The sequence below is a fragment of the Chaetodon trifascialis genome, chromosome 1 (genome assembly GCF_039877785.1).
Source record: "Chaetodon trifascialis isolate fChaTrf1 chromosome 1, fChaTrf1.hap1, whole genome shotgun sequence".
Classification (NCBI taxonomy): domain Eukaryota; kingdom Metazoa; phylum Chordata; class Actinopteri; order Chaetodontiformes; family Chaetodontidae; genus Chaetodon; species Chaetodon trifascialis.
Genome location: NC_092056.1, coordinates 27,672,532 through 27,698,880, shown reverse-complemented (window position 1 = coordinate 27,698,880; position 26,349 = coordinate 27,672,532). Strand labels below are relative to the sequence as shown.

General features: G+C 40.5%; 1 protein-coding gene across 2 annotated transcripts in view; it reads left to right on the top strand.

Annotated features, from left to right (window-relative positions):
* The window catches only part of cdh8 (cadherin 8), a 91,477-nt gene that overhangs the window by 59,229 nt on the left and 5,899 nt on the right, over positions 1-26,349 (top strand). For both annotated transcript variants that reach the window (XM_070994122.1, XM_070994038.1), the window contains exons 5-10: positions 5,364-5,531; positions 5,800-5,987; positions 12,879-13,126; positions 21,146-21,282; positions 23,545-23,666; positions 24,403-24,520. In XM_070994122.1, coding sequence (XP_070850223.1) covers positions 5,364-5,531; positions 5,800-5,987; positions 12,879-13,126; positions 21,146-21,282; positions 23,545-23,666; positions 24,403-24,520 — 981 coding nt within the window. The remainder of the gene's footprint in view (positions 1-5,363; positions 5,532-5,799; positions 5,988-12,878; positions 13,127-21,145; positions 21,283-23,544; positions 23,667-24,402; positions 24,521-26,349) is intronic.

Genomic DNA, 26,349 nt, shown 5'->3' with positions numbered 1-26,349 from the left:
CCTGTTTTATTACCTGCTTCAATGTAGATAAATGAGCTTACAAAGTCTCTCCAGGTCAAGCTGTGGGTTATCTCTGGGTAAGTATGTCTAACTGACTTTTAGGAATAACTTTACCTTTGGAGGGTCTTACTTATTGTACATGGATGGTGCACATATTTAACGTAAAGTCCTACAATAACTGTGAGGCCTGATTTAAGCTTTCAGGACCCACATGTGTATCAGAACTCCAGCAAACTAAATGTTGGGACTGTAGCCACACTTAAGCAGTGTGTAAAATTATAAAGTGAGTTTTGCATTGTCATTTGAATAATAGCTAACAGCATCCAATGCCACATAGTACAACTATTCCACAGTAGTCATAGTACTATTACAAATATTAAATACATAAAGTTCTGACCAACTTTTTTCATGCTACTCACAGTCACCTTAAGGCAACCAGCTTTTCTGAAAAATCCCTCCTCTTAACTGGTCTTCCAGGTGAAACCATGGTAGAGATTTTTATTAAAATAATCTGAAGGATTAAGTTTTCCTTTATAGACTGGGACATTTCTCTTACTTAACAGAATAAACCACTAAAGAACCTAATGGAGTTCCTTAGAAATGCATCAAACAAAGCTGCAAACATGTCAGGTTTTCTTAGCCCTTGAATAGTTGACATTTTGGAGATGCATGGTTTTCAGCAGACAGCTTGGGTGCATCAGGCATTGTTCTTCTTGTTCTGGAAAAAAAAAAAAAAAAAAAAAAAAAAGATAAATAAAAGGGGAACTGAATGAAAAAGATGACAGAAAAATCAGCAGTGGAGAAGAATTAGATGAATTCCAATGAATTTAGAAGAGATCACTGGATGATACAATAGAAACATTTGAATATTCAAATAAGTTTTGCTTTTTGGTTTTGAAGTCCTGATTATATGAATACACATACACATTATGCTGCAAATCATCAGAGGCTCCTCTCAGCTGGCATTTAGGCGACAGGGTCATCTGTCCTGCAGTATTTATGAGGGATTTGACCAACAAATTCAATGTAATTCATGAATATTTCATTCATAATTATAGTTTGAATTCTGTTTAAATGCATTTACAGTGTTACAGAGTTTTGGCAGCAGAGCTCTCCGTGTTGCCAACACTGTAGCTTAAAATAAAAAAGAGAGACAGAGGTGAGTGAGGGGGTGGCTTTTTAACGTACGTGCACTGCCGACAGGTGTTAAGGGTTGGAGAGGTTTCCCCACCTGCTGGCCCACCTGTGATAATCTCACTTTACTGCTGTGCATTTTCATAAAGGAGCAAAAAGGGAGTCATAGTAAAAAAATAAAACACACTTATCAGAAGACCACATGGCAAGTATGTTAACGAGTGTTGTTCACCAGTGCGTAAATGTTGCTCTTGTTATGTAACTACTCCTTTCAGCAAACATGTATGGGGGAACATTAACAAACAAAGGTTGCTGAAAGGGAGCTGATGATGTTGGTTATTGCTTAAAAAATTGTGTAACAACAACAGGACTGCAGGTAACTCAGCCCATCTGTTTTCTGAAATGCTTGCAGATTATCACTGCATGAGGCTGCTGTTAACTTCCAGGCTCTCTCCATTTCTCTGCCCCATCTCTCTATAGCTGCACACTTACAGTATGTCTGAATTCACGAACAGTACGCTCGGGGAAGAATGTGTATTGATGGGTGCATTCCAACAAAAATAAGGAGGGCATGCAGTAGCTTTACTTTAAATAGGAATATGCAGCCACATCTGCTGATATGCAGAGTGAAACAGAAATAAGATCTGCACACATGTCAGCCAATCCCAATAAATGTAATAAGGGAACATTTTGATCTTGCACAGATCTTTGTCAGACAACACTTACATCACAAATGCACAGTGTCATACCCACACAATATTACTCACAGGTGATTACAATGCGGACGATAAAATCACAGTGGCCTTTATGCTGAATCAGACAGGACACTGCTTAATAAGACTGATATACGTGTAGCCGTTCACAGCAGGAAGTATAAACTATGCGTATACGTGGGCGAGGACAAAAGCAAGCCGCTATCAGTGGGATACATCAGAACAAATGCAATGCCTTCTCTACTGTGCTTGTCCTGGTTTAGCTGGGTCAACTGATCGTCGGTGATATACGGTATGGTTCAACAATGCACTGCGTGAAATTCATTATTAAATCTACAAAATTATGAAATTCATATGAGCAGAGCTGGCCATCACTGAGCTGTGGGTTTCCATTAGCTGACTGGTCGCCCTAAATGCTAAATGGGCCAGTACTCATATGCTGCTGTGTAACATCATTGCGTTATGCATTCAAAATAATAATAATAATTACTTCTTCCTTTCACAAGGCAAACTCTTCAGCAGCGTCATCATGCATAAAGTTATCTCAAAACAGATTCCAGATTGGATCTTTAATTGCTTTTTCAGCTGACTTTTTAACATGTGTCTGTAAGCAATATGATTAAATAATGGTGAAATTACATTAATAAGAAATGAGATGGAAATCGACTGCTCACAATTTGGAAAACAGCACACAATAAACAAGCTTCAAGAAAGGGAGTCGCAAAATTTATGTACATAATTAGGAGGAACACTCAGTTCAACACATAGAAATTGGGCTCGTCCTCACTGCTATAGGCCTCACAATCTGGAAGCATCTGCAGCCGGAACGTGGCTTTAGAAAACGCACTGAACGGACAATTTAAGGATTAGCATTCATGCTTTGTGTGATTGCGGAGCACATGCAGATGGCTCATTCAAGTGAGCCAGATGTTTTAATGAATGTTAATGAAAAATAAAAGGTAAGGGGAAAACAACCATTAGAATGTGTTTGACACTTACAACACCACATTGGAAATGAAAAGCATTCAATAAATAAATAAACATCATGCCCCAATTCATCACTTGGTTAATGGTCGGTGAAAAAAAAAGTTGAAGCAAATATCTATGGAAATGAGTGTTTGTCTATCCTCCCTTTTCAGTGATTAGGAATTAATTTGAATAATTAACGATGATCAACAGAGATGAGAGTGTTGCTTCTAGCAGGATGACTGAAGTATGTTTATGAGTGTGCATGTGTGGAAGAGGCAGGACGAGTGACTTGTTTGTGTCACTCATTTGGATTCATTTGTTTGTGTAGCCAACAGAGAGGTAGGTCTACCTTATTGATGCCATTCAGAGCTTTCACTGAAATCAGATTCGTTATGCATTTTTACAGCTTAGACCAGTGACATAACACAGTTGGTAGCATATCAAGGTTGCTTATGCACACCAAGCACACACCCTTATAAGTTGGATTAGTTCTATGAGCAGAGCAGACATCAGAATAAGGTGAAACATTATTTTACAATCCAATTTGTTTAACTGGGCATGCTGATGTTGCTTGTTGATTTATTTTCACTCACTCTGTCCTTCAGACGTCTTTTTGTGGGTTCCATGTGTCCCAAGAACAAGTGAGATGATAAACTACACACTGTATGTGGTGTCACAGTTAATAATTCCTTAATAAGTCCTTAAACATGAGAACAACTTCTAATATATCTGACTAAATAAAGGCTTTCATTGTTTCTCCCTCTCCTTGTGTAAGAGTGCTTAAAACACATATCTTCTTAACCATATCTGTCTGACCAGTTTCATTTTTTTCTTTGAGAGCACCTTAAGGCTCTCTGGATTTACTGCATGAGCACTCATTATTATTATTATTATTATTATTATTATTATTATTATTAGTAGTAGTAGTAGTAGTAGTAGTAGTAGTAGTAGTAGTAGTAGAATAGATCAAATATACTGAATTCTCCTTGTGGTAGTACTCTATAGCCTTAAAACTATTTTTTAAATGACAACATGAATTTTTTTGGAATATAATGGGTCAGTGTGTTGTGGGATCACTTATCTATTACTACATTCGCAAAGTTAAGCCACTGGTTCCAGCATTCTTTCAAGAAAACACCCAAAAAAGTCAAACCCTAATGCTCTTTTTGGGCAGGTAGACAACTGCACCCTCTTAAGATTATGATATTTTCTTAAAGCATGAGTATCACAAACCTGATTTTGAACTGATGACATGTGTCAGAAGTCCAGTGTAGGAAATGACGTGTTAGTGCTGTTAGGCTGTGAGAGACTGCTGCTGTAAAATATGGTGAAATACAATGCAATACAGTTATTCTGTGTTATTTTTAGACACACAGTATAGCAGTGACCCCAAACAATGAAGTCAATGTCAACAAAAAACAAGGGTCAAACATGGACATCATACTTATAGGGTTGAGACATAATAAGTAAAATCTTGGCCTTTGGCACTAATGTGGCCATTCGATTTGCTGTGCTGACCCCATGGTCACCAGATGTGTACCTTTTCTTTTTTCTCTTGACAAGAAAGTGGCTTGTTCTGTCATTACTGTGAAGATGTTAATTGATAGAGCTGAGGGAACAGTGATAATAGTAACCTGTAATGCTTGAGGGGGAGGAAAAACCCCAACCCCAGTGACATAATATTAAAAAAGCTTTTTGCATTTAATAAGATACCTATTTAATAAATTATCTGAACAAGGCTACTGCTCCACTGCTGGCTTGCTGATGAGATGAGGTAGCTATTTTGTTTAAAATATCCAATTCTTCACATCCTTGAGTTGTTTAGATCATCAGTGCTGTGTATGACCTCCAAAAGCAAAACTGACCCTGAAATTGTGCTGCATCTCTGAGGAAAAACTGTCTCAAGAATAGGAAATGCAGGCATAGACAACAACCCCTCCCACATTTTTCATCATAGCCAAGCATATTCTCATTGTCTGAGGCAGCTCAGGACCAAGGCAGGGTGTCATGCCAAAGCCTGGCTTTTATGAGGGGTTTTATATTCATTTGATGATCCTGCGGGCCTCTGTTTCCTGAGTGGATTATCCGTATATGCCTGTGCTGAGCCCTTTTTATATTCAGCGCCGTGGCAGAGTCAATAAGGTCCATTCTGCATACAATATTCAAGATTATACAAGACAGACAGCATAATTCACACTCAATCAGAATACAAATGACTGCAGACGGCGGAACAACACATTCAAAAACAAACACAGCTGATTTTCAGTGCTGGGACTGGCTCAGTCATGACCACCTTGCCATACTCACATAGACCGTGCTTTTTCAAAAAATAAACCTGCATAGAATCCTCTACCTGCGCTTGGTATCGAGACCTTGTTTCGTAAAGTCGTGGTGTAAGATAATAAGAGTAAGCTACGCGTGAAGGTTACAGTGTGCCTCACTTGTGCTTGCCTGTGCATACTCACATGAGGATCATTAAAACGATGTGCAGAGTATCAGTCATGTTTATAATTGCATTAATGTGTTATGAACTGTTTCCACCTCCAGCGACCATAAAAGTTGCTCTCCATGGGATGGATCGGGAGATGAGAGAGGAGTACCTGGTGGTCATTCAAGCTAAGGACATGGGAGGTCACATGGGGGGCTTGTCTGGAACTACCACTGTCACCGTCACACTAACAGACATCAATGACAATCCACCAAAGTTCTCTAAAAGTGAGTACCTTCAGAACCTTAAATATCTCAAATTGAATTGGGAGATGAAACAAATTACTGCTGCTCTAAACGAGTATTCCTCTGATTGGTCATAATTGGAGAAAACAAATCTTATTTTGTACATTTAATCAAACAGGCTTTTCAGAAACTACTTCTGCTAACTGCTGTAATGTCTGATGATGATGTCGTGCTGGAATATACTTCTGTAATTCCGTTTTATTTGATCAACGTGTCTAGAAACCGAAGGACTTTGTCTGTTCCTCCCCAGGCTTGTACGAGTTTGTGATTCCTGAAGACCTACCGACAGGAAAAATGGGTGGCAAAGTGAAAGCAAATGATAGAGACATTGGTGAGAATTCCAAGTCAACATACAGCATTGTCGAGGGAGATGACCAAAGCATGTTTGAGGTTATTACGGACACACAGACACAAGAAGGGATTCTTCGACTGAAGAAGGTAAGCCCTAGAAACTCGCTGAAAATGGCTCAACTCATCATGCTCTCTCTGTCCCTGGAAGTCACTGACTGACAAAACACAACAGCGCATTTTATCCGTGTGCACATAGTGTGTCTATATGCACGTGCAGACTGACTGTAATAACCAAGCAGAAAGTCCAGAAAGGTGAACAAAGTAAAAGACACTGCCTTGTACCTGGTAATGATGATAATGATGATCCTGAAGCTTTGAAGTCACTGAAGGCTGCAGTTATTCTGTCCCGTCTGAGTCCAACCTGCAGATCATTTGATTTGTGACCCTGAACCCCAAACTAGTGCTGTGAGATGACAAAGCCCTGCGTCTGTGACTTTTTCCACAGTGAAATAATACTATTAATAGTAATAATAATGATGATAACAATACACTCATACATTGCAGTATATATTAATCCAAACATGACCCAAGATTCAGGGCTCAGAAGTGGCTCTCCATTTACCCTAGAACTGTCCCTGCATCAAGCTGCTAATTTTTTGTAAGTATAAAGCTTCTGTGCCTGTCGATAGAAGGTTTCACTCAGAAGTTAAATATTGCCCCCTGCTCCCTGAGTGTCTTGGAGGTTAAAGGAGCCTTTGCTTTTTGGTATATACTAGCCTGGTCTCATTCCTAGTTCGTGCTTTTTCATGGCCCTCGCCATCTCAAACAGAAACAAAAGGCACCTGTGGTGTGTGTATGACACGCACTGTGTCCTCTGAGAGGTGGAGGTCAGGATAGAGCGGTGGTTCACACACAGTAACTTCATCCAGGACAGCAGGGTTTAAAGGAGAGAGTCAGGTGATGCAAGAAAGTCTGCATTTGGAGGAAGGTGGGGTGGGTGGATGGATCAAACAGTCTCAGGACTTTTACCTAAGAAGAAGCTGTTTGTGTCCCATGTGAAATTGAATTCAATGCTAACCCATTTCACGTTACATAAAACACTTAAATTATGTCTCATTACAGTAGCATGCAGTAACATGCTGATTTAAACCAAAACTACAATATTTTCCAAACCTAGGCCAGTAGTTTTGGTGCCTCATCCCAAGCAATCTGTGACTATTTCACAACGTTAACAATGTGAGGATGAAGGTCTGCCTTCTTTTCACTAGTTTGTCACTGGCACTGTCCAATGGTAATATATGTCTACACAAGTCACTGACAGTCAACCTATTCAGTCCTTTAGGTATGAGGGTGTTTTGCAATAAATGCCAGAAAGGCTCTTCTTAAATGGACCTTTTCTGAGACATAACCAAATCGTTTTTGGAAAAGATAAACTTATTTTCATTACAGTCTTGCACATTTAGCTGTAGCTGTTACATATTGTAAATTGGTTCAGTCCATCACCATAAGAACAGATGGACTGAACCGAAAGTTGCCTGTTGTTCTTTGCAATGGTAACACATCCATGTATGAGAGCTGAAATCTTCTTCTATAGAGGCTGTAAAGGCTATAGAGGTTAGAGCACCTGATCCCGTGTTTTGCTCAGTATGAAAGTGTATAAAATGTTGACTTCAAAACCACAATGCATTGTCGTAACACTATGACCTGCAAGCAAGTTTAGCTGCAACTGAATCTCAAGGACATCTGTGGAAAATGAAGCTGAGATCTGAACACATGGTGTCAAAGATACCAAAGCACGTGTTATTTATATATGTATGTATTCTATACTCCAAGTGTGTAAGTCCCCTTCTTGGTCGGGAATGTTTGCATATATTGAATCACACACATGACTGATGGATGGGCGTTCTTAAGTCTTGAGTCATGGTTGGTTCAGTGTCTGTTGAAAAAGGCTATACATCACTCAAATGTGGAGTGCCATTGTGTTGTGAGTAAAATGACATTACCCCAAGGACATGTGGTGTGACTTTGTCAAAGTGTGAACAATGAACTGCGTGGGAGGTGGAATGCATAAGAGCTAAGGCAATCTGCCGGGACCACAATTCACTGCCACTAAAGAAAACATCAGTGCTGGAGAACAAACTCGACACAAAGTCAAAAAATCTCTAACTGTTGACAAAGCAAATGTCAAATGTGTTAGTCTTTTAGGCACCCTCCACTTCCGTGTCCCGCGGAGAGCCTCGCTCTTCCCCCGTCTGCTCAGCTTTCTCTCTGTGGCCCTGTGTTGGTTGCCTACATCACTAAAGCAAGATAGACGATAATGTTTTGGGAATGTAGCAAGGCATTTGCTCACTTACTGTTTCTGCATCCCTCCAGACGGCATCGTCTCAAGTTGAAATGAGTTAAAACTTATGCTTGTTGTTATGCTTTAGCTCTTTGTTCCGTATCCTCACCAGTGTTCTCCTCCAACCACTGTGACAGGAGAGAAAAGATTCAGTGTAGCTCTTTCCCTAACACACCCTCTCCCAGTCAACAGCTGTACAGGTCTATAAACTGCCATCTAACGTGGAATTCAAATTATTACAGATCCTTTGCGGCAAGGTTAAAACACATTGATCTAACTGAGGCTGGAGAGGCACAAACCAGGGGAGAGATTCTTTGCTGTTTGGGTTTTAAGCTTTTTATCTGCTAGCCCCCAGGCCTGTCGAGGGATGTTAGTGGGATGCTGAGCTTTCACCCCTGAAGCCAACGCTGAACTTTTAAGTCTCTAAATGGTCTGTGTGTACATACTGATTTGATGCTAACGCTTGAGAGACCGAAAAATGACATAGCAGGGTTGTGGGGTGGGACAGCAGTGAAGGGGTGTTAACACAGGAAAAGCGAGAATGCCTCTTTGTTGCTGAGTGTAAGTCTGTGGTCCACATTTAGAAATTTAGCCTCATTCAGTTAAGGCATGTTGTTTAGTGGTAACATGTAAGAATGCAAACTGGCTGTGCAACCTCGACTCCAATATGGCAAAAAGCTCTGCTGTTTTCCTTTAGCAGTCACGAATCTCTTAATAATCAACTGTAGCTGTACAACAGTGCCACCATGCATACTAATAAAAATCAAAGTTGCTCTCTCTGGATTACTCCATCAAAGCACCATGTGCATTTATTGAGTGAATAATTTGAACAGATTAAAATATGGCTTGTACTCTGATTCCTTGGGTTTTATACAGTCACTAGCTTGCATAGATGCTTTTTTGATTTTATAATTAATATCAGCTCTTGACAATTAGACTCAAACTCAGAGAAGCTGTTTACCACTACAGTATGTTTTACCTCAGCCATGTGGTGGATTTGGTGTGATTCAGTATGCAAGCAATAGTGAGACTCTCCCTTGCCCCGTTCCCCCTATAGTAGGACACTGGAAACAAATAGAATGAGTTGTTTCTACATGCTGGGATAATACTGAAATATTTTATGAAGAATATCAATTTCCTCCATATCAATTTCAGAAATTGATATGAAGCACTATGCGCTATATTACTTATGTAGAGGTAAAATTTAGCTCACAAAAAATGCTCTTCTAGCAGCATTAATTGACATTTTCAAGCAACTCTTACAATATATTGTCAGAGAAAAATATATTTAATGTTTTACCTCGCTTCATCTATTTTACACAGGTTGTATTAACAATCATCAGATTATTATTTGTTCCTCATTGCCACCAACCCCAAAGGGATGTAGCTCTTTCTCTGACTTTCCCTGCTTTAATTTTGAAAATGGGTCTCAACATACTGGAATTTTGGAAAATTCCCAGTCGGCCATGTGCTGTTCATGTCACTGGCCAGTGGTATGGGTAGAATTAAAATATTCTGCTGTAACTTTAGTCACCAGTGTAAAAATACAGTTGTGAAAACAAAATTTGCAATTACATCCTTAATCCCAAACAATTAAACCGATGTATGAAACACGAAATGACTTTAAAATAATACTTAAATAAAACCTAAGCCTTTCTCCTCTCAGTATTTCCATATTAGTATTCATTTTGTAAACGTAAATTAATTTTGTAAAAACTATGACTGAATCTGTTCGTTAGTGACCTTTTTTCCACGATTAAAATAAGACAAGAAGGCACCGACATCATTACACACTAACTGTGACTATGTCAACATGCAATATTGTTAACGAAAACAGAAGAAACTAAAAAAACCTTACCAAAATCTCTTTATTTTCATTAGTAAAAGGAGGAGACAAAATATTATACAAGTTTCTTGTACCATATTAGGACCACCGGCGGCACAGTCAAGCCTCGGTGTGTTTGAGAGAGAGAGCGTGTGTCAGTTGGGGGGTTAATGTCAAACAGTAGCAGAGCAAACTGAATGGGAAGCACTGAAGTTTCAGCTAGATTGCAAGTTTATTTAAAGCAGGAGTTGGAGCATCAGGCTAAAACTAGCGAGTTGACTGGCTAACAGCCACACACCGTGCAGTCATAAACAGCAGCCTGGTATGCACCAAAACCAGAGCAGCTAAATGAGTAACTGATGTATTCGAGGACATAAAATTGCTGTATTTATTTGTCCTTCACATTACAATCAAAGTGAATCTGATTTGATTTGGCATCAAAATAGATTTGGATGTATTCCTTAAATTGATATTATCAGAACACTAGATCAGACACTTTACGCAAAGCTGCATTGTAAATTAGTCAAGCTGTGTTTTTCATCAGACAAAAATAAAATCTTATGGGAAATAATTTTGAATTAAATGACAAGAAAAAACAAAGGGTTTGCCAAAACAAGATTGACTGTACAGTTCAGAATAATCTGATGACTAAAAATCACCTAAAACTTGACAAAAAAACAGAGTGAGGTTGACTTAACTAATACAAAGACTAAAGGTAAATAATAAAAAACAAAATGAACTCTACTCCACATAATCTTTTTGACGATCCAGCCTCGAGCTTTTGCTCTTACTCTCCCGTGCCATCTGAATTCAAGTGTAATCCATGGGCATGAGGTCTGGACTCACTAGTGCTTTTGTCAGCACAGACAGCAGGATCAGAGAGAGAGAGGAAGGAATGGGGGCAGGGGTTGGGTGTCAGGAGTGAGGAGGAGGGGGAGGAGGAGAAGAAGATGGGGAGGTTAATAATGAAAGTGTTCCAAATAGCTTCTCCATGGAGGAGTGGGGCTTGGAGAGGCTTCAGGGGCTTCGGTCTGTCTACTAGTGCCCTGATGCCAGGAACGTAGGAGCGTGGAAGTCAAAGCCCTGGGTCGCCTCCCACATCCCCCTGGCTCTGCTGCCGTCTCACTGCTGGACCCCCAGACACCCCTCCACCCACCTGCCCCCTCTGCCCCAAGAGCTCTCAGCGCTGGCCCTGTCTGAACTCAGGGAGAAGTCCTCTCAGTCTCTCCCTCTTTATCCAACTGAATACATTTCTCGTTCCGTTCATATCCCTCTTCTTAGTCCTGCTCTCTCCCCAAGCCAGCTCCTATCCCCTCAAGCAGCAAGGCCCAGTTTTGATTTCCCTATAAATCCTGGTTATGGACCGTGGAAGTGACTTGATCCCATTATTCTAGTAGTATGAGAGCAACCAGAGGTGATTCAGAATGAAATTGTGACAGTCTGGGATGTCCTCTGAGATGCCAAGAGAGTAAAATTGTGACTCTCCTATCTTTTAAATATTAATGACAAGCCATCTGTAAAAGAAATACTGTATAGCAATTGAAAATAGTGATTGAACAGATATGTGAGTCACACCGTGACACGTCCTGCTCAACATGTTTTCATTTCTCTTCGGAAAATGACAGCTTTTGTTGATAGCCTTGAATAAGCACCTGTTCTCATTTCTTCTATGTGATCTGGTTGTGATCGCAATGTGAAAGCTCTAATAATCTGCTGTAAATGAGAGCATTAGCAGGGAGATTTGTGTTATTTCATGCCTATAAAGGTTGAAAAATATTTTCAAGTTGGGCAGTACTGGAAATGACAATTTAATTGATTTAAATCCTAATGATCAAATAAATTGTGTTTGCTGTCATACATGGTGACCATATACATTATCACAGTCACTCACAAACTCTATCTCTTCAGATTAAAGCCTTCTCTCTGTGTGTATTTTTGTGATTGTATCCTTTTATGATGACATGATAACTTTGAGTAGAAAGAAAAAAGAAAATAGTATGGATTCTGACCCAGCTAACAGCTAACAGCTCAGCTCAGCTCAGCTCAGCTCAGCTCAGCTCAGCTCAGTGTCCCTGGTTAGATCCATGGAAGCATGAGTTAGCACTATGCATTGCTGTCTGCCATTGTCTTTTTGGATACCGCTACTGGCGGTGCCAAAGTTGGACATTATCAAATCTTACACATAGGTTCTTCGAATTGAAATTGTAGCTAATCTCACAATTAATTCATATTACCAAGAATGCTAAATGTAGTGTTTATGTTATAAACCTCCCAACTAGTTCTCAAAAATTCCACATAAAAGAAGAGAAGCCTTTCCAGCAAACCTTTCATGTACCTGAAGTATTAAAAGTAATTGTACTGGATTGTTGTGTTCAACTCTCCGACTTTGTAGTCGGCCAAGTCAAGGAAAACCCTGTGACACAATCAGGGTTCTTTTCAGACTCCATCCAAGGCCTCAGAGTACATTATACTACTGGCTGAGTGATTATTCTTGTGACAGGTCAAGTGGATGTGATGTCAGTGCCCCTTTTATCCACAACAATACATGTTATTAGAAACATCCTATTTTTCATAAAATTGTGTTTTGAAAGGTAATCCTATCCTCTTCGGATAAATATTGTTGACCATGAGTACATTATGTTCCTCTGAAATGCAGCATCATTGAGTATAAAGAGTATGAAATGGCGATTTATCAAAATACTCCAGTAAGAACCTGAACACTGTACTGTGCATGTGTGTACTCAAGTGCAGTACTTGAGTAAATGTACTGTCCAGCAGTAGATTGTGATTTGGACAGATAATGGAGCAGGTTAACATCTCTGTCGGACAAGGAAGCAGTTGTTGACCTCTTGTCCCTCTGTCCCCCTTACAGATTTTAGACTTTGAGAGCAAGAGAGCCTACACCCTGAAGGTTGAAGCCACCAACATCCGCTCTGAGCCCAGCGGCGGTGGGCCCTTCAAGGATACAGCTACAGTGAAGATTGTGGTTGAAGACTCTGATGAACCTCCTGTTTTCTCCAAACCAATGTACTCACTGGAAGTGAATGAGAACGCCCCCATCAACACGGTCATAGGTACAGTCACCGCCAGGGATCCGGATTCGACTGGGAGCCTTGTCAGGTAAGAGAGTGGATGCAGTTACTGTAACAAAGACTTACTTACAAAAAGGGGGAAAAAAAAAAAAGAAAGAAAAAGAGAAGCTGATTTGTTATTGAATGACCAGAGCAACACAGTAACACAACTCGAAAAAGAAAAGGCTCTTTAGTGTTATTTCAAGAAGTGATGGAGAGAAGTTAACAAATGAGCCTTTTCAGGCCGTAATGAGTTGTTTTAATAAAAAGGTGACACTGAGGCATGCAATTAAATCTCTTCATGCCTGTGACCTTTGGAGGCTCTGGTAGTGTTGTTGGCAGAGAAGAAGTGATTCAGTGATTGTTCTCATTTCCACAGATGTAAAAAAAAAAAAAAAAAAAGTAGATTATGAGGTGAAGGCAGCACAACTTTCTCCTTCAATGTGTGACCAGCCCAGCTATATTCTCCTCTTGTGTGACTTATTCTTGGAAATACCACAAGGGCACCTTGAGGATAGGTTATACAGGCAATTTCTCTCCTCCATCTTGGCATTTCATTAATTCTCCAGTGACTTGCTGACCGCATTCCCGGGACAACACTCAACAGGTTGTGTGTAATTGCATGGCGAGCAGAGAGCAGGCTGGGTTTCATAGATTGGCTGAGGCTATAGAGCAGGGCCAGTTCATTTTACTTTTGCTTTTTTCTCGTCTTTTTGGTGGCATCCTCATGTTTAGTGATGAGATTGCCAGGAGGAATTGAGCCCTGAGGTTGCGTGATGTCCCTCCCCTGGTAAAAAGAGTACATTTGGTGTATAATGGCGTCTCTCCTCTCTCCTTGTGTCATGGTGGTCCTATGTTTGTTGAGCCAGTCTGTGTTTTATGTGTGTTAGAGAAAAAGAGACAAAGTTAGAGAGATCAGTTTAGTAATTTTGTAGTTGTTTTGTCTTTTTTTACTTCTTAGTTTATAATAGTCCAGTGTTCTTAAATTAAGCTTTTTCTTCAGAATCATGTGCAGTATTAGCAGGGAGTTATGTTGTCTGCTTCCTTGTCATTTGCTGCCTTCGGTGAATGATTGTTAAAAGAAAAAGAGACTAAATAATGGATGAGTTTGCATGCAAATGGCAGAGCCCTGCTGACATGATGTCTCTTATTTGAAGCTATGAAAGTGTCCAGATATCAACATGCTGTCTTGGCACTTGTTAAATGTTTTGAGCATGATGCAGTGCCGCTGAGTCACAGGCTGCCATTTTTATGCACCAGGTCATTTGTCTTTTTGTAGACTATTTCCCTTTTTCTTTCATTTTTGTAAAAATTTGTCCTCAGGTCATTCACTTACACTCACAGTGTTCATTATGCTTTTAATCACCAATTTTGCAATTTTGTTAAGTTGTTATTTTCAGAATGGATTGTTGCTCAAGGGCTTTGTGTGACTGTCAGGCCAATGGGAAAAAAATCCACTGCAGTCAGAAAGGCAGAATAGAGCCTTTAGAAAAAATATCTTGAGCTGTTAGATTTTTTTTTTAAATACAGCTCATTCTCAAACTTTCAATTTTACTCTGTGAGAGAAAGAAGTCATAAGTGCCTAAGAGAACGTTGCATTAATCATCTGCCAACTCCTGTAAAGCCACTGATCATCAGGATCAGAAATAAGTGCTCAAAGATTACACACAAACAGCCAGACATTTTCTTGCTGTTTGCATTTTGTCGCAACCAATTGCTGTACCTCAACATGTGATTTTCTTTGAAGTCCAAACATACGTTATTATCCCCCCTGCAAACCTTCAAGATGAGTGTGATCTACCACAGGTGTCAAGGGTTTTGAGATGAAACAAGTTATTGTCGTGTAGGGCTTAATATGATGCGTTACTATCACCAGCGACCATTTGATTTTACTTCCAGCCAGGGTTTGTATTAGCCTGTAACTCTGAGCTTTGGGCTGAAAAAATGATTACAGTGTGCAAGATTTTAATCCGTCCAGATATGCTGTCTGACAGAAGGCTGTAGACTCAGTAATGCCTCTGACAAGATCAGAAGTATGTTCTAAATAATGGAAAATCTGGACCAAAGCCTCACAAGACAATAAGCCAAGTGATTAGACTTTGAAGTTTGTTTGCATACAGGGCTGCAGTTAATAATTGTTTTCATTATTGATTAATCTTCCATTCAATATTAGATTGAGCGATCAATCATTTGGTCAATATCACATCAGAAAACTGTTTCCTAATCCAAGGCGGCATCTTAAATCTTGTGTCCAAAGTCAGAGGACGCTCCGTTCAGAATGGATGTCTTCACTGACTGATTTGTTTCTTTCAGTGTCCGGCACCATATACTGCCCAGCCCACACAGCTTTACAAGACACGTATAACAGAGAAAAGCTGTAAATCCTCACACTTGAGAAGATGTAGCCAGAAATTGTTCACTCATTTTTATTGAAAAATTACTTAAATGATTAATCAATTATCAAAATAACTGCTGCTTACTTTTCTGCTTATTGACTCACCCATTAACCAACTAATCAATGCTGCTCTAAATGTGCAATGAAATGTATTTTGCTCTTTATGGATAACAAATGAAAGAAACAGACATCTGTTGGAGTATTATTGTGTGTGTGTGTGTGTGTGTGTGTGTGTGTGTGTGTGTGTGTGTGTGTGTGTGTGTGTGTGTGTGTATATATATATATATATGCCACAAAACTTAAACTCAGTACAGCCAGGTGGCTGCGAGGACTAGATCACCTTTCATGCTTTAACTTTGTCGAAAGTCGTCTTTAGAAACATGTGTTCTGCATGAAGGGTTTGCAAAAAATTATGTTTTGTACACAGGTAACAAAACATTGTACAATGGTTCAACCAGAGTGACAAGTGAAAGGATGGAAAGCGACAAAGATACCTCTGAGCAACAGTTTAATAAAACAGTAGAAATAACCAGTCATTGGTAAAAGAAACTGGAAGCTTAGCTTAAAAATCTGTGCAAATTTAAACAACAGCAAGTTCCTGTTAAGCCTGTCCACATTAAGCTGGAATTAACAGACGAGTTGCTTCAGCAAAGCTATCCTCAAAACTAGATACAGAAGAAGAAAATAGAAACAGAAGGTTAGTTTAGGGTAAGCATTGTTGGAATATCAGCTGAGCATACTATGGACTGGCAAATCTCAGTTTAAACCTGTTCAGTCTAACCACTGAGTGGACTGTAGAGGGCTAAAAGAAAAACATTTAGAGCCCAGCTTTCAATAATTCAGTCATGATCTCGGGTCACTTATGCTTTTTTGAACTGGAGACAAATTCAGAATCCAGGGTTACAACAGTTTTCTGTCCTGTCATGCCACACTGTGGGGACATGGACTAAATAAAAGTTTCAATCATTTCATTATTCTTTATTATTCTCCTCTCTTTAATTATTTTAAATCTATTTCAAATATACAAAATACTTTTGCTGTTTGCTTTATACTATTTATATATGTATCTAATTAAAAGCCATTATTGAAGGAAAGAAGAAAAAGGTTAATATAACATGGCTGTGGCACAGTTGTATTATTTCAAGCATTCTTTGTCCACAATCCAGGTGAGAAACTAAGCATTCTTGTGAAAACAATTCAGGAATTACCTATAAATTATTAGGCCACAGTTCTCTTCTTTTCTCCCTCTATGTCTCTTATTCTTTAACTTTCTGTTCCAAAAAATGGTCAGACACAGAGCACCCCATAAGAAAGCTGCAGTTAGTGAAAGCCGATCTATATTGGAGGAGTGGCAGCAGTAATAGCAGCATTAGTGTGGACTTTCTCCTGGCCGCCATCAGAACGAGCTCTCGAGTCGACCCCTTTGATTAGAATCGCTCTCTGTCTCAATCCCCCCTCCAGCCGCACCAGAATAAACCAGTCTGAGACTAAACCACTCGGGGCAAGTGCTCTGGTGGGCTGCCATGTCCTCTGCACTCAGGAGACAAACAACCCCTTAGCTGTACTTAATGCATCCAACCAACAACATTTCAGGTGCACTCCATGAAATGCTCCCTCAGTATTGCTTCTGGAGCCTGTGCTCTGTCGTTTTCTACCTGACTGATCACAAATAAAAAGCTTTGTGACATGTGGCAGTCACTATGGCTGTATGACACACAATTCTTGATTTCGTAGAATAGCTGTGACTGCATTTGGATTTCAACACCCTCTTATTCCTTGTCTTTTTTTTTTTTTTTTTCCTTTTATAGTTTCGGGAAATTGCGGGAACATAATAGAATTCTGTAAGCTTGTTTCTTTCTGCAGGCTTCCATATGTTGTTTTAGCACACAGCTGACATGCTGCCTATGGTAATACAAGCAGCCTAGAAAAGAAAAGGTTTTGAAATGAAAGGAAGTTTAAAGTCAGAAGGCCCTATTTCGCAGGACTGATTAGTTTGAATATATTTTAATATAGTAGCATAGTGTATTAAAAAATGTGCCGGGTTTCTATCCTCAGTATACATTTATAGTCATTTATGCTTTACTTTGGACTCTTCAGGAAAATCACCCTCTAGGTACAGGAGCCTGGGATCCAACCTGAATAAAATGTATTGTTAAATTCTAACTGGTCAGCAGTCAGGGGATGGCAAAAATTAGTTCTACATCTGTTATCCTCCCAGAGGAATTACAGTGCTGACCTCGTAACAAACAGGAATGTCACACAGGTTTTTTGTTCTCTGTGGAGAAAAAAAGCAAAAAATGCATTTGTTCTTGATCTCTTCACCTCTCCTCCCTCCGACTCGCACAGGCACTTGCAGGCACGCGTTCACTCACATTCACAGTCCAACCGCTCACACAGACGTGAAAAAGCACAAGCAGGAAGCTTTCCTTTGCTGCTTAACCTTCAGGCTTCTGTCGTTCACCGGTGACAGGAAGCTGATAAGTCAGTTAATAATTAAATGACGAGACTGAAGAAGAGAAATGTCAGAAATACTTTTGAATCCAGAAGTCACAGTGTTACATCGTTTATTTTTCAACTGTAATGTGTTTTAGTCACAATTCTTTAATAATCAAATTAAAGCAGAAGGAAAATATCTTTGTGGTGGATGGTGGATAATGTTCTCTCTAGTTTTCTACCTGAGTTACTCTTACACAATGTGAAGCATTTATTAATATGTAGTACTTTTTTCACTTCAAATGTGTGCTGCTGTGATTTAGTGTTGCACTTGCTGGATTCACAATGGATCGACTACAATGATGCTGAATATGCCAGCAAGTGGACAAACCGTAGCCTCTCTTAATTATGCCATACAACAAGCGGTCACACCAGATTTGGTTACTTCAGTGTTTTTCTGCGAGATTTAATAGCTGTCAGTTTGCACTGTGTCGTTCTGATACAGAAGCCATACTACAGTGGCATGATCAATGCTCATGGTTAGATGGTAGCAGATGTTGTGGACTGTTACATTTATTGTTGTGTTCACAGTTTGGTTCATCGTGTGCCCCCACTGAGCTTTCAAGATGTTATTTCACATTTTTGCTCTTAATTTTAACATTAAATGTATCATTAAAGACTATTTCCTCGTAATACCAGTCGGTGTTGGTGGTGCAAGTTACTGACTGATGTCACAAAAACTGCCGTTGCAATAGCAAGCTATTGTTGTACATTTAGTTGATGAAGTTTTTACACTTGCTGCACAGTGTCTGGTAGGTCTTTCCTGGAGACAATTGTTTGGTACATATTATCTGATGGAAAAGAAAGATCACAGGGTAGTTAGCATGAGCAATGATAGCCAGCATGGCAACGGAGACAAAGGTTTGCCACCCACAGGAAGTCTAACAGAGAAGATGTCCCGGCCATACTGTTTGATTGACAGGTGATCTGTGGGAAATGCAGTGCAGAGGTGTCACATCAGTGCACCAAAGGACCATGAATGAGTGGAGAAGAAAGAATGATTCCACAGATTAGAGCTCTGAGTTCTCCTTTTTTATACACAGAACATCTTCTGCCATTCTAATTAGAGTATTATATTTTTTGATATTGGCTTGAGTATATCTGGATGTCTGCTGCGTCAGTTGTAAAAATGCTTCACTGCTTTGGAACATTTGGCACAAACAACCTCTACGTGATGTTTCACTGATCGACTGAGGTCAGCCTGATGCCGTTTAAGGCCTGTGAAGAGTAAAGCGAAGCTGAAACGAGACGATACACACACACCAACGGACGTGCACGCATTTGCACACATTCTCACATCGGGAAACCGCGCACGTATAATGCTGGATATCATTTTTTATTTGCTTTTAATTCTTTTCACATCACGTTGTCAGTTTGAGTGACAGGTGGCAGAACATTTCAGGGTCTGTCTCCTCGCTTCCACGTGAGGCTGTCAGAGTTTGACTGGGATCCACTCAGTCTGCAGGAGAGAGGCTGCTCCCAGGTGGCTTGCTGCTGTCTGCCTGTCTTGAAAGTGCTCTGCGTCTGCAGGGCAAGAGAGAAAAAGAGAGGGGGGTGGCGGGGGGTTGGGGGTCCTCATGGACCTCTCCCAGCTCGGCGTCTAGAGGATTTTACACCATTTCATCTCAAAAATGGAAATGTCACGGCTCGGTACATCTCTCCAACAATTGGAATCTGGGCCAGTGGTTTATTTATTTCATTTCCTATCATTCTTGTATAAGCAGCATACTCCTTCATATAAATTGTTGTTGTTGTGACTTTGTCTTTGGCTTTTCCTGGTGCTCTGTCTCTATTTTTCTTTCCATCCTTCTCTATCCCTTCTTTCCTCCCGCTCTCTTCTCTCTCTCATATAAACACTGTAGGGTGCCTGCCAACAGGTCTGAACTGATAGGGATGAGCGGTTCCACTGCGAGATGGTACAAGACCCAGGGTTAGGAAGGAAGGGAGGCAGGGTGAGCAGGGCATCTGGTGGTCGAGGGATGTCTGTGTGGGGAAGGGGTCTGCGAGGAATTGGATAGGGGGATTGGATTAGGAAAAGCTTGAGACCCAGCTGGATAGATGGAAAATAAAAAAAAATACTTTGTGACTGTTCATAAGAGGGGGAAGAGATTGTGAGGGAAGATGTGAGTGTGAGACAGAGAGGGAAAGGAACAGGGACAGTTTGTCCTGAAACACTTGTGCGGTACACAGTGTAATTAGCTCACGTGAATCACTGCGGCCTTGTGTTTTGGTTTGAGTAGGATGTTTATGACAGTCACACATAATGGTAAATGAAACGTGTGAAACCAAAGATGACCCATAATGACAGATTCTTTTTTAGTCCGTTTTGTGTGGGCTTGTCCCGAGAATTGGCGCTCAGCGCGTTGCAACATGAAAGAGCAATTTCACAGCTTCAAGTGGAATCGGAAAATTCTCTTTTATGTGCATTCCAATTTCATACCCGCCGCTGGAGTTTTTTCTGGGGAGTTTTATGTCTTGCCACTGTATTTTTAAAACTGTACAAGTCTCAAAAAGTCAGTGTGTCACAGGCAGGTTCACAGAGAAGAAGTCTCAGGAAAAGGAAAGTTTTACAAGCGTGCCCTTTGAAACGGTGTCTGAATAATTTTGAAAATGTGTTGCTTTATTGACAAGAACCTAAAAGTGGCTAGTTTTTTAAAAAGAAACCAAATTCCTTTTGCATAAAGTCAGACAAGGTCACACATAACCGGCTGATGGCTGGTTCTCCATTACATCCATTATCCTATCCCCTCACACCAACCCCCCTTCCACCCTCCACCCCAAACACCCTCCACCCACCCCCATGTGTTGTTAGAGCTCATGTTTGACACAATGCTGTCCTAACTCATTAATGCAAAGCCTTTGGGAGCCATTGAGTGTTGACAGATACCAAACAGGGTTAACAACATCCCATCTCTTACCCTGACATAACATGTACTAATGGTCTTTTTTGCTGTGATTTGGGGAGGGGGTGGGGGGATCTCAGACCTTATTAGGCTTTAATGCCCCCTGCTGCTCATGTGAAGGCAGTAATTATTCCACAGATAATTATTGATTTCCTACTGTTTTTAATGTGTATTAATCTACAGGTTTCTCTTGATGGATAGGGCCCTGTTGGCCACAACACCCAAAGGACTGCAGAGAGTTTTGGTTCGAATTTCTGATGATTGATTGTCTTTGCAGGTACTTCATTGATCGGCACACAGACATGGAGAGGCAGTTCAACATCAATGTGGATGATGGGAAGATCACACTGGCCAAACCGCTGGACCGCGAGACAGACATGTGGCACAACATCACAGTAACCGCCACAGAAGTCAGTAAGTAACCTCTCCTGCCTCTGTTCACCCCTGCTGTGAACATTGTTCCTCATCGGTTGTAATGTCCTGTTTTCAAAATCAGCGTACGATTAGACATTCACCGGCAGGGACACTGAGAGCAGCAGGAGGACACGTACGATACCTTCTTCTGAGCGACCTCATGGGTTGCCTCAGTCAAAGGAATCACTGACCTGCTACACACAATCCTCTGCTCAACAGTGTGGCGGTTTGTAAACCAGCACTTTTAATCGCTCTGAGAATGTGGCACAAACAATTAGCATTTGAATCCACAGAGGCATTAAATACGTTGATTTGCTGAGTTTTGATTGAATTAAACAGCTCAGTAGTCAATTTGTGCAAGTGCAAGAACATTAAGACGTATCAAATAAACAGTTTTAAAGACATGCTCCAGAGTGGATTGCTCCAACGCCAGCATCCATTACAGATTAAAGAACATCTGCGAACCGCAAAACTCACTGACTACGTAGAAAATCTTGCCGGCAGAGCTACAAACAGCTCAAACCATATGTAAGGCTTTATTTGCATACAGATTGTTTCAGGGGGGCTGTATGTTGTGATAAAGCTTAATGTACCCCTTAAAGCTATTGGAATAGAAATTGACACAGCTTGTAACTTTTCTCCTGTCCTCTCCTGCTCTCTCTCTCTCTCTCTCTCTCTCTCTCTCTCTCTCTCTCTCCACTTCTCTCTCTGTCTCATCCCCTATCTGTCCCTTTCTTTCCTTAATCAAAGGAAACACACATTAATTGTGACAATAAATGAAAACCCAAACGCTGTCATAATGTTTTGGCCATGCAGCACAGACAAATCCCGCCATCGTAGCAGCCCTTTGGAGTAATTGAACGTGTCTCATTTGATAAGCGGGTTGCGTTGTCATTTCTTGCACCCATACATTTAAAGCGTGTTTTCATGCCTCTTGGCAAAGTAACTGTGGCTCGAGATAGTGGCATCTCTGAGAACACCTAATAGGAATTTGCCAAAATAAATATGGCAGTGTTGCTATTCTTCACGGATGGGGAGGGAAAGCTGGTGTCTTCTCTGGCGTGAAGAGGAATAGATGTGTTCCCGGTTCTATCCCGATGCCATTTGCCACCCAAACGGAGGCGCGTTCTGCCGCCTCGCACCAGTTGACATCTGACTAATCAGATTCTATTCCCTGTCTGCTGCTGGGGGAAAGTCACTTTTGTAGTTGGTGGGGGGGGGGGGGTGTCTCCCTTTACCCTAATCCATCTATCACTGTCTATCAGACTGTCAATTTCCACACCCCTCACTGCTTACCTCTTTTTCAGCTCATCTCCTGGCCCGTCCGCTGGCTTGTCCAAAGCTCCATGTTTGTTTGTCAGTAAAAGTAATCCAAAGACATTTTTATTCAGTCTTCTATCATCTTGCAATTACTCAAGCCACTGTTCAGCAAAAGCTACATAAACTTGCTTTAAACCTTTTTTAAAAAACAACAACAAACAAACAAACATTGTAATGTGATTAAAAATGTCCTTGATAAAAGGGGAAAAAAAATCCCAAAGAATCTTCACTGGCTATTATAAGTGGCAACAGCAAATCTTCATTCACTTGCTGTTCTTCACATGCCATCATCCTTCTTATGAAGTGAAGACAGGGGTGAAATGAAATAAATAACTGAATCAATAAGATAAAAAAAAAATAAATAAAACCACACCAGTATCATTGGCCACACTGACATAGCCACCTTGCTCTCACATTAATGGATAATTGCTTTAAAAGTGGGCATTGCATAGCTGATTAATAAATACAACCGTTTACGGGGACTCTCGAAAGGGACTGTCAATTACCAGTGATGAATAATTCCAATCAAAATCTAATCTAATTAAACTGCCTTTTATTGTCTTTTTAGACTTCAGTTACCAATGACTCATTAATATGCATGTTTTAACCCTCATGTATTAAACATTACAGTGTACAGGGGATTTTCAAAAGCACTTTGAATGTTTTTTTTTTTCCTTTTTTGTTGCCTAGAATCCTGTTTTGCATCGCTGATACCAGCTGAAATGTAGATTGATGTGGCTTATCATCTGTCCTCCCATCAGCTCAGGAAATGAAGGGAGAAATAAAGATGGAAAATAAAGGAAATTAAAAATAGGTCACAGAATTTACCTGGGATTTTCATGTGTAACCTTGTTGTTTTTTCCACAGTTTTGAATGTTGTCTTTTCTTATTTATCTCCTCTTGTCTCTCCTCTATTTATCCTTATTTCACACTGTCTATTAGGAAACCACAGTCAGATATCGAGGGCAATTGTGGCCATCAGAGTAATGGACATTAATGACAATGCCCCTGAGTTTGCCACCGAATACGAGGCCTTTCTGTGTGAAAATGGAAAAACTGGACAGGTAAGGAAAGAAGTGGCTCATTCATCAAAGCAGTGATCTATCTTTCTCTCTCTCTCTCTCCCTCCCTTTCTCTTTCTCTCTCCTCCCCTGTAATGATTGGCCACAGTGAATTATAGCCTATTTATTTCACTGGGAAACTACAGAGGTGGGAGTACGGTCCTTTTTTCCCTGCAACAGTCCTCCCTTGACACAGTGTGTGTGGAGCAAAGGGGAAATGAGAGCAGTCAGGATTGATCAGAGTGGCTCATAATTCAAGACTGTCTTTCATGTCTCCCTCCAGATGGCATAATGCTTCCCCCAGCCAAAAATTCTGGACAAGTACTTAGCATTCTCCTTCTCATCAATCGACCTCATTCAGGGGACCTGCATACATACAATAGGGAGCTTTATTGAAAGGATGGGAAAAAACGGCAGGAACTGAAAAAGGGAAACTGTCCTGCAGGGCCTGAATTCTAATTTCCAATCAATCATAAAGACATACAGCACGATAAGACCTATGATGACAGATTAACAGATAGACCCAGGAGCCTGAAAGTGTGCCAGACGAGACAGGCCCTCATTGATAATAATCTCAAAATCCAGGAATGAATAGGGCATATATTTCATCAGGTGTGATCCAGCCAGTATTAGACTGAGGCAATCTGCGGTGGCAAAAAGAAGAGTAATAAATAGGCTGCCTCCTCTAAAGGCTTTGAGTCCTCCTCTGTATCTTCTTGTCTCTCTGTTTTCAACACAGGTGATCCAGACTGTCAGCGCGGTGGACAAAGACGACCCAATCCAGGGCCACTACTTCGACTATCGTCTAGTGCCAGAGATGCTCAACAACCCCAATTTTACTATCAAGAACAACCAGGGTGAGTAACAAAAGAAATCATGGAGAAGTAACTCTTTTGAGGCAGAATGACTGAAGTTTCTGTAAATTTCTCCAATGGCTTTCCAGTCTAATCTCTAACCCGCGGCATGTTAGCCACACTCAAGATGAAATCTGGTGGATCAGTGTAGCTCACAATTAGCAGATGTGAAAGTGTCTGGACACCAGCTTCTTTTTACTCCCCAGTGCGTTTTGAGGGAAACTAAATGAATGAGATCCAAATGGCTTTTCTTGGTAGTCTTGCAGCTCAATGTAGGGTGACTTCTTAGGAGCTGTTACCACGTGGCAGATGGTACTAAATTTATTTGCTAAATACTGTGATTGGTTTATTTGCTGGATTTCTCTGTCTTTATTCCATTCCTCTTCTCTTGCCTCCCCTCCATAAGAGGCTACGAACAAGCTGTGTTCATGATGACATTGTGTAATGTTTTCAGCTTGGGGCAAAAAAATCTTCATATGGTACTAGCCTTCTGTTGCAACGCAGAAGCTGCAGGCTTACTTGCTGCAACCTCTCTCTAACAGAGGAAAGAGTCCATAAAAATCAGGTCATCAAATGGACGAGCCATCTTTTCACAAAAATAAAAATGTTTTACTGTTGAAACAGGTTCATTAGCAGGCAGGAAGATGAGATGCCAGTGCGATAATCACACGCAATGCAAACATAGCCTTGGCTAATTAAGTTCATATTTCTTTTTAATGCAAGTAAATAACTGAAGGAAGAAAAATCCTATTCTATCACATATGTGCAAAAATCTTGTCATAAAATTGAAATTCAAATATCATAGGCTGTCTAACAGACACACAGGTGACATAATGATTTCTAAAGGTGATATAACGGATAAAGCCCTGCTTGAACTGTTTCGCAACTATAAGCACAGCTCTGCATAGTCCAAACAACAGAAAAGTCTGCATTTTTCTCACTTGCCTGAAACCAAAGCGAATATGTGTTGTAGTTCAGCTCCATATATTACACACCCCACCAACCACTTGTCTATGGTATTGCTAATTCCAAACAAAGAAAAGAAGCCCATAGCACCATATCCCCCAGCACTTCAGTGACTATTTCTATCTGAATCGTCAGCTGTGGGAGACACTTCAGTGAAGAGCGTCAGGCTCCTGTGAGCCTGTGTGTGCTGCTTTTGTTTGTGATGATGAGCCTAATTGTAGGGATTGAACAGTGAAGAGGTTAGGGGTTGTCCACACTGTGGAAAATGGCTAAGGCTCCGACCAGCTGTATACAAGATATCAAGCACTCTGACAACTCTCTGTCCAGGAGGCGGGGTTGCAACAGAGCATCCCATCCTCACTAAGTGAGACAACATGCATTCAGCATAGTGCCAAACATGAAATTCTGCTGATAGAAACTCTTTGCACACTCCATGTTTAACATTTCAACTTATTTATTATTCAGACAAATGAGAAGTGAAAGCCCTGCTAAATTCAACACAGCTACAGCTTAACTTGGTCTGGCATGACTTACCTTGTGCTGGTTAATGTTAACACAATTGTGATAACAATTATTTGTGACAGGACTGAGTCAGCTCAGTGACTGTATGACTCCACTCTTCTGATGTTAATGTTGGCTACACCATGTTTTAGCCTTTAGCATTGTCCCATAGTTGTCACTTGTCTGCACAGTAGCTACTGTTTAGCAAAAGTTACATAGACTTGTCGTAAATGAGAGTGTGGGTGTGATAATGTGGGTCTGTAATTTGTATCCAAAAGGGAGAAATTCATATTTTACATTTTTGGTTTCATGATGGTGCCACTGTACTATGCAGTTTTAGTATTCCACTATCTGTATCTACTATC